The sequence below is a fragment of the Salmo salar genome, chromosome 23 (assembly GCF_965601325.2).
Source record: "Salmo salar chromosome 23, fSalSal1, whole genome shotgun sequence".
In the NCBI taxonomy this organism is placed as follows: Eukaryota; Metazoa; Chordata; class Actinopteri; order Salmoniformes; family Salmonidae; genus Salmo; species Salmo salar.
In genome coordinates, this window is record NC_138313.1 from 6693462 (window position 1) to 6703109 (window position 9648).

At 41.6% G+C, this 9648-nt stretch overlaps 1 protein-coding gene across 1 annotated transcript; it reads left to right on the top strand.

Moving 5' to 3' along the window:
• Positions 1-49: 49 nt before the first annotated feature.
• LOC123729872 (uncharacterized) lies at positions 50-8407 on the top strand. Its single transcript, XM_045706417.2, has 3 exons — positions 50-4823; positions 5229-5511; positions 6047-8407. The coding sequence occupies exons 2-3, from the start codon at positions 5302-5304 to the stop codon at positions 6878-6880; spliced, it is 1044 nt and encodes a 347-aa protein (XP_045562373.2). The 5' UTR covers positions 50-4823; positions 5229-5301; the 3' UTR covers positions 6881-8407.
• The last annotated feature ends 1241 nt before the right edge of the window (positions 8408-9648 follow it).

Sequence of the window (9648 nt, forward strand, 5' to 3'; positions counted from 1 at the left end):
AATCACGGTCGGATGTGATAAATAAGTATTTATTATTATATTATTATTAACTTAGAACCTAACTTAAATACATTTGACGATAGAATTCTCCCCTACCCTCCATGTAGGCAAGTCTATTGTCCAGTTACCTGCTAGTCAGCTCCATTATTAGTGCAATGCCCATGAAAGTGTCGCTCTGTGCTACCCAATGTGGGGAGGTGGGGGTCCACCCCCCTCCCTCCTCCTCTTCCTCCCTTCCCCATGGGATAGGTCTGTCTTCTGTGCGCGGCTTTGCGGCCCCGTACCCTCGTGCCTTGAACCTCGCGCGCTTTCAGTGGATACAGCTGGAGAACAGCAAGGCAATAACATTGTGCGCCACTCGGGAGACATGACCAATATGGCCTAAATATATTGTCCTACTAGTAACATGGTTAATAATATATCTGTGAAAATATCCAAGGGGCTTTTATATAATTCTACATTAATAATACTAATAATAATCGCTTTGTTTAAAAAATAACAATATTTTGGAGATTTCGTTTTCAGGTAACGTAAAATTTGCGAGGAAAAAAGCCATTCTTGAACATGGGGTGAGACATTGTTACTAATTTGTAAATAAAGCCAGTTATTTAGAATTAGAGAGAAACCAAAAACCTACAGTCAACTCCTGGGTCTCCCAGTCAAGGCCAGCACAGGTATGGAACCAGCATCTGTAGCAACACAGCTTGCACAGCTATGCAGTGTCTTAGACCGTTGCGCCACTTAGGCGCTGTACAACGTGACCGGTCGGGAGTGACATACAGTACTTCAGTAAGAGCAAAAAATCAAAAAAAGTGTAATAACAGTTTTAAGAAGTAATACTGAAGTCGGGCACAGTTATCAGTTTATATTTAGGTTTATGTTGCCCATTCATTGTCAGTTAGAGACACAGTAGGACCCAAAAGCATAATCAGTGCTCTAACTCCCCCTTGCACTGGTCTGGAGCAATGAAGTGGTGACGCTGGGTACCGTACTAAACTACACATGACCTCTAAGTACTGCAGCATAATTGGAAAACTGTCAGTGGAGCAACCACTGTAAGCCAAACGACACTGAGGCATTCCTAGCAGACAGAGGACGCCTTGGATGGCTACCTGAACACTACAGGTTCTGACAGGCTTTACCTGTTGAGGTCGAACGTCGACTAGACACGTGACAAGGTTCATTCGTCTACAACAACAACACATGCAAAACTACTACGCTAAACTTGCCACGGCTTTGAAAATATAATTCAGTGGTTCTGCGACTCGAAAACACAACAGCTCACTGGCTAACACTGTCAAACAAGCTCGGCATGAACACTCACAAGCTTACTATGATAGGCTTCGTTTAGCTTACTTTGGCTTACTCACTGAAACAGGAATGGAAGAGCTGTTACCATTCAAACAAATGTTTCGTCGAACATGTATCCCAACTTCATTACCTACTTGGGCCCTACGGCCCACTTTGGTTTGCCAATCTTAGAACTCAGAGAGTTTGCGAGCATGGCTTAAGACGCATCAAAAGTGCGCAGCACTGCGAACCCTGACATCTCAGGTTTGAAGTTTGGACAGGAGCACTCACTCCAATTAGAGGGTGCATTATCAGGTATTGGAGCGTTGAGAGATGACACCCAACAACTGTTTCTACCACGAAACCGCGATACCAATACCCACCGTGGTCGAAATTACTATAAAGTACGTCGCCAGCTACCGCTACCGCTACAATCAACCTGATCGCTACGTTCATACACCCAACCCACACAGTGTCAGAGCACAAGGGTAACAAAGGGTTCATTGACAATCAAAACATAGATTGATGTGCTCTAGACGTTCTAATACGTAATAAGTACTAAAGTGAGAAATCTGAGAAAAGGGAAAAAGTTAAATCACTATGACTAGGTGTGGAATTGCCAGACAATAGGTCCTCCAGAATTAACACCCTTAGCAAGGTTGTAAACATTCAAATTATCCCCGCTCTCACTCGAGACCCTATCCAGGGTATCACTTAGATTGCAACACGTGGAAGGGAATCTCCAAAACATTCTCCTGATGGTTAACACACATGCCACTAATAAATGGACCCCTCCATTCAGGAGGAACATTATTAGAAGTCATGAACCATGATCACACCGCGTACGACTGGTTCAGTGCTTCTAGAGTACTTCCGTCGTGATGTTAGCTCCTCTGTGGATAACATAGCTATGAAATAGACTCCTTCATACCTACCGCCACTACAATGGTGTAAGACACAGTGACTTGTAGTAAAATTACTACAGGTCCCCTTAACATATGTCTTGAGGTCGGCATCAATTGTTACTGACCTCCAGGCATTGACATGGAAATTATCTGATGACGTCAGACTCATTCTGAACAGGTTGCAGCTACCAAGATACTTGGTTTTCTTTCCCTTGGCATGTGCGCTTGTGTAAGCATAAACACACACGTACAACAGAACATTTAATGAGCAAAATACCAGCCTTAGGGTACATTTTCAACTTTACTGAGGCCTTTGACTCTACAGCTACAGTACTCACCAGTTTCTCCCCAGAGGTCCATAGGTCATCCCTTTAGACTGTCCGAAGCTAGTGCCATACAGCTGTAGACTTATCATGTAGTTATCAACTTAGGATAGTGTCCTAGAACAACACACCGCTAAGTAGGAACGCCCTAGATATGACATTAGACACAATGCCATTATAGTCATTTGCCAAGACCTTGGACATATATAGAATACAGTCCAATTAGATGATTAAGTTGTGGTAACTATATCTTTTTTAATGCTTTTATTAATTTTTGTTTCATTTTCTTTGACACTTAGGAAGTGATAGAGCCATTAACAAGTTTCCCATATGACCATCAGTTAGTGCCACAACACTGCTCATTTGGGAAAGAAATTGAATTATGTATTTTATGAGTGTGTGTACCTCTCTCTGGGGTAGGGGGCAGTATTTTGACATCTGGATGAAAAGCGTGCCCAAAGTAAACTGCCTGTTACTCAGGCCCAGAAGCTAGGCTATGCATATAATTGGTAGATTTATATAGAAAACACTCAAGTTTCTAAAACGGTTAAAATTATGTCTGTGAGTATAACAGAACTGATATGGCAGGTGAAACCCTGAGGACAAACCATCCCAAAAACAAAACATTCAGCTTACCACTATTTTCAATGGCTAGTTCTATAATTATATGCCCAAGTCCTCCCAAATTGCAGTTCCTAGGGCTTCCACTAGATGTCAGTCTTTAGAAAGCGTTTCAGGCTGGTTTTTGGAGAAATAGCTCAAATTGTAGTTTTTCTAGGTGGCTCCCATTTTGGCTGTAGTGTTTCCAAGTGCATGGAGGAAAGCACATTCTTTCTTATTTATCTCCGGTAATGAACATACTATTCTCCGTCTTAAATGTTATCGTTTATTTGCGTAGTAGGATACCTAAGGTTTGATTATAAACGTTGTTTGACTTGTTTGGAAAAGTTTATTAGTAACGTTTGGGATTCATTTGTATGCATTTTGATGGAGGGAAACTGAGTGGATTATTGACTGAAGCGCGCCAGCTAAACTGAGTTTTTATGGATATAAAGAAGGACATTATCGAACAAAGGACCATCTGTGATGTAACTGGGACCTTTTGGAGTGCCAACAGAAGAAGATCAAAGGTAAGGCATTTTTTTATATCACTATTTCTGACTTTTGTGTTGCACCTGCCTGGTTGAAATATGATTTTTCATGTGTTTGTATATGGGGTGCTGTCCTCATAATCGTATGGTTTGCTTTCACCGTAAAGCCTTTTTGAAATCTGACATGGTGGCTGGATTAACAAGAAGTTAAGCTTTATTTTGATGTATAACACATATTTTCAAGAATGTTAAATATTTGAATTTAGTATCTGCAATTTCACTGGATGTTGGCCAGGTGGGACGCTACAGTCCCACGTACCCGTAAGAAGTTATTACCGTTTTTCTTCATTGGTTTGGCTCATTTCTTGAAACAGAAATTACATTCTCAAAACTACATGGACAAACCTCCAAACCACTTGGCAATTGTTCACAACAGAATTGAATTTCTCATTCATTTTGTCAAATTGCAAATGTCTAAGTACATGTCTCAATGTCTCAGTACATCTTTGCAAATGATTAAGTACATGTAGCCTACATTTAGCACAATTTCCAAGTGAATAGATCTTATCGATCTAAACTGATTGTTGATTCTCAGTCTAATGGTTGTTCGCTCCAAAACGTGTCAGCGTCATTTCATTGTTTAAGTCATCACATGCACAATAGTCTGTTCAATTGTCAAAATTAGTCAAGAACATAATACCATGAATACCATATATGAATCCCTTGGAACATTTGATAAATTTATTACAGCAATTGACAGTCAGGTGAAACTTGACTAACGAAGGAGGAGTTTCACACATCTCAGATGACCAATCAAACAGTATGTTTAGTTACCTGACAGGTGCTGTCCATGACTGTGAATGCTGCCAAACATGTATGTAAAGAGCTTGACCATGCAGGACCAGTACAATTTCTGAACATGGAGGCACCTGGCCAAGTAAATGAACAAGGGCAACTGCCTGCTCGAGGAAGAGGAAGAGGAAGAAGAAGAAGAGGAGGAGGAGGAGGAGTAGTAAGGGTGCGTGGTGGTGGAATAGGGGAAGAGGCCGAGGAGCACGAAGACACCATGCTGTCCCGGATGAAATTCGGGCCACAATTATAGACCATGTCATCAACCATGGCCTCACAATGGCGGAGGCAGGTCGCCGAGTGCAGCCTAATGTGCCTCGCTCAACAGTCTCCTCCATCATCCAAACCTTTCGCAGGGAAAACAGGTATGTAGTCAGTCAATGATGGAATTATATGTTGTAGAGGATAGGACACTGTGCATAGAGCAAGAAATATATTTATTTACACATTTACCTATTCATTTAGTGTGTGTGTGTGTGTGTGTGTGTGTGTGATAGGCCTACAGTAATATCTTACCTCAATGGGATGTTATGATACTAAAAATGACAAGAAAAACATTGGAGAAAATAAACTATGGAATAGTGTATTTTCTACAGTATTGATGATACAGTTTACAGTAGTATTCCAGTCACTGTGCAGTGATGCATTAGAATTGTGGTAAAGTTACTGTAAGTAAAACAACAATACAATTACATAGGTAACTCATTCTGTAAGGAATACATAAGGTATAGATTACGAATGGAGTGTTGTCCTTTGACTTCTATATCTAGGATTGGATGACAACCTTGCACGGGTGGCAGAGGAAAACTTCTCAATGAACAACAAGAACAAGAGATCTGTAACATGGTGATGGCAAATAATGCCATCACATTGAGACAGATCCGCGCTGCAATCCTACAAGACAATGCCATATTCCAAAATGTCAACTCTATAAGCAACTCCACAATAGACCGGATATTGAAGAAGCATCAGATGACAATGAAGCAAATTTACAGGGTACCATTTGAGAGGAACTCTGATAGAGTGAAAGAGCTGCGGTACCAGTATGTACATGTAAGTCAGTTACTGGTTGTCCATCATTATAACCTTTTTACAATTAAGCAGTGGTTCCCAAACTTTTTTGGCTTCAGTACCCACTTTACCTGATTTGTGTATCCAGGTAATCCAGGTATGGAAGTATTTGATTTATCTGACTTCAACATTTCGCCTAAAAACTGCAGCTTACTGTATGATGCAATTATCATTATAATCCTTATTTTGAAGAATATAACATACAATAAGAAAAGGGGTCAAAGAGCTGCAATTAGTGCCTCCCATGTAAATCTATCTAATACTGTGGGTTTTACTGTAACATTTCAGTAAGTCTAGTCATTGATGATTTCCCCCTCCCCTTTCTGTCAAATACCCCCTGTAGTACCTCTGCATAGGGGTACATGTACCCCAGGTTTGGAACCACTGGAGTAGTGGCCAGTAGTATATTGAACTTGTGGAGAACATAGAACATTCCTATGCCTACATTGTCTGTAACTGTAGTGTATGACTCTTCTGTATGACTGATTTGATGTTTTCTTTTTTTACGCTATTGTAGAGAATAATGGCATTGGAAGGAAACGAGACCCATCACATCCTCGTGTTTGTGGATGAAGCTGGCTTCAACCTGGCCAAGGGCCGAAGACGTGGCCGTAATATTATTGGCCACCGGGCCACGGCGGATGTCCCAGGCCAGCGAGGGGGCAATATAACTATGTGTGCTGCCATATCTGAGAATGGTGTGGCCACTCACATCCCCAGTCTTGGCCCATACAATACACAGAAGCTCCTCATCTTCTTGGACCGCCTTCATTTTGATTTGATCCCTGAAAATGAGAGAGGTCTCGTAGGACCTCACCTACCACAATATGTCATTGTATGGGACAATGTGAATTTCCACCGTGGCCCGCTCATCAGGGCCTGGTTCACTACTCATCCAAGGATGGTCATGGTGTTCCTTACTCTCCTTTCCTCAATCCTATTGAGGAGTATTTCTCCGCTTGGAGGTGGAGAGTGTATGAGCATCGGGCTCAAGATCAGAGGTCCCTGCTCCATGCATTGGACGCTGCATGTGAGGATATTACAGGAGATCAGTGTAGGGGATGGTTGCGACATGCACGCCGTTTCTTCCCTCGTTGCATCGCAAGGGAGAATATACGCTGTGATGTGGACGAGAATCTGTGGCCAGACAGACAGCAGCGTGTGGATGGCCAGGAGGGTGAGGATGGTGGTCAGGAGAGGGAGGGTGGGGACAGCGACCAGTGAAGAACTGTTAGTTGTGAAACTCCAGCTTTATTTACAGCACTATAGGCTGCATATAATTTTCATTGTTTTTTGTTTGTGTGTTTATATTACAGTATATTATGCTGTATACATTTTCTTTTTACTCTGATGTATGGAAGTTACTTTGTGTGTGAATGATAATGGTTACAATTTCCTTGGCAGTATGAGTGCAATGTGTGATGTCAAACCTTGGAGGCTACTCTTACCCTAAAATCCTATTTCTTTTTTTCAGTTTTATACACAATTGTATTCTGTTAGCTGGACAAAAAACAGTACAGTAACCATTGTCAATGAATGACTGGGCTAAGATTGAAAGGTGGACATGAGGGATATTTCAATGGTCCTCTGCCATAGTGACAAAACATCTAAACATTTTGACTTGCAGTGCTTACACAATGCCAAAGGGACTAAGCATTTTGGGGGCACTGACTGTTTAAATGAGAAGGAAATTTAGTTTTGGTTAAAGCACCAAGAGTGTTGAGAACGTCCGGTCTGTTTCAAGAAATGAGCCAAAGCAATTGAGAAGGATCTTTGCCATTTTCGTGGCACTGACTCTTTATATGGGAAAGGAATTTAGTTTTGAAGCATGAGTGAACAGTTTTAGGAGAGATATGAGCTTTTGCAAGTGAGCTATACTGTTGTGCTGAACTGTAAGACTGTTTTGCCAAATGATCTTAGAGTTTTGAGAATGTAATTTCTGTTTCAAGAAATGAGCCAAACCAATGGAGAAAAACTGTAACATCTGCCTCAGTTACTGCCTAGATCTACCAGCCTGGACAACCGGATGACTGGTCCGGAACGGCAATTCCCAACCAGGATATCCCCTGGCCATTCTTGTGGTGGTCGGCAGCTTTCAGAAAGCCTACCAGGGTAAACCACCAGAGAGGGACTGCAACGATGATCCACAACCAGGACATCCCGTGGTCATTTTTATGTTGGGTTGCAACTTGCAGAATCATTCCAAGGTTGAACCCACCAGAGAGGGACTGTCATGACTCTCTCACCTTGGTGAGGATCAAAAGAACCCATCAGCTAGGCAAATGTTTGAGGATTGGCCTGTTTTATGACTTAAATACCTTGCAGAAACTCTTCCTTTGGCTTCGGCAGGATTGGAAGGCTGAAAATCCTTTGTTACACAGAGAGACTTTGCCACCAAAAAACTGGGAAAGACGACCAAAGGGAAGGTCAGATCCCTCTGAACACTGTGTCGTACATCTGAAGTATCTAACGAACACTCCAGAACAAAAGAAGCCTACAATTAAGGACATTATGACCTCTGGTGGACAACCAGAGACTTACATCGAACCACTTCCCATAGAACCATCGAGTTCAACAGAGAGATGACAAAGACATCTACGCATAAATGTATACATTGCATTTATTTTCCGAATGAGCGGTTGTTCATGTGCAAAGTATTCATATTCCCATGAGTATAGCTTCCAAATGTATGTACGATAAGTTGACTCTCTTTGTCTCTCCTTCTCCTTACATACCCCTCCCCCTTACATTGCGTAACCCAACGGTCAAGCTTTTGTTAGTCCACTGTTTTCATTGTATTATGCATGTAATCAATAACATGTGCTGTGTGTTTACGTATTCTGTGTGATGATTTAGTTAGTTAGTAAATAAATAATTAAGCCAATTTGTGTATTGCTGATTGATCTCTTAGGTTAGAGTTCGTGGAGATATTCAAGAATTGTGCAATGTTCAGAAAAAGACTGAGGTAATAATTGACTTATTGACGTAAACTCTAAATTTATATAAATATCTCTTAAGTCGGGAGATAGTAACTCGTTAAAGAGCTTTTCCTGTGGTGCCCCAAATTCCTAATGAGTTAATTGTTCTGGTTAATTTAATTGAATATCTATTAAATGTAGTAGGTAATTATTCGATAAATAGCAATCATCACATTAATGATAGTCGCGTAATGACAAAGAGGAAGGAAAGGAGCACGCCAAGCTTGGCTGAAAAGGCTACACGGCCTCCTCTTCGTAGTATCCAATTGCTGGAAAATAAACTTTGTATACTCAGAGCAAGGTTTCAATCGCAGAGAGACATCAGGAAATTCTGTGTCTTTATTTTTACTGAGACATGGCTTACGGACAATACACTCGACTCTGCTATTCAACCAGACGGCTTCTCCATATTCCGAATGGCTCGAACGTCCGCTTCTGGTAAGAGTCGGGGAAGGGGTATGTTTCCTCATAAACAATTCCTGATACCGAAGTTGAAAACATTGCGAGCTCCTGTTTAATCGACCTGGATTTTCTGATGCTAAAATGCCAACCCCACTATATGCCGATGGAATTCACATGTGTTATCACAGCTGTGTACATACCTCCACAAGCAAACACAAAGGCGGCACTCCGTGAACTGTACAAGATCATTAGCCAGCAAGAATCCTCTCACCCAGAAGCAGTCTTTGTGGCGGGTGACTTTAATTTAGACTGTCTAAAAAATTTAAATAAATATCACCAACATGTATCATACACCACAAGAGCATCCGGCGTGCTTGACTATGTATACACAACATTCATGATGCATACAATGCCCCTACGTCGGCCAATCGGATCACGTCCCTTTGTTCCTACTCCCCGCCTACATACAGCAACTCAAGAGGGAGCCACCAACACAGAGAATAGTGCAGTGCTGGACAGAGGATGCTGCAGGATGGTTTTGAGAATACTGATTGGAATATCTTCAAAGATTCACCCTCCCAGGACTCATCCAGCAACATTTAGGAATATACATTGTCAGTCACAGGCTTCATTAGGAAATGTGTTTATGATGTTGTACTCACAATAACAATCTGGACATACCCCAACCAAAAACTCTGGTTGAATGGAGATATCTGTACAATGCTGAGAGCCCGTACTA

Coding starts and splice junctions, on each gene's coding strand:
- LOC123729872 (XM_045706417.2), top strand. CDS start 5,302: ATGGTGATGGCAAATAATGCCATCACATTGAGACAGATCCGCGCTGCA. Junction 5,512..6,046: donor TGCGGTACCAGTATGTACAT/GTAAGTCAGTTA, acceptor ACGCTATTGTAG/AGAATAATGGCATTGGAAGG.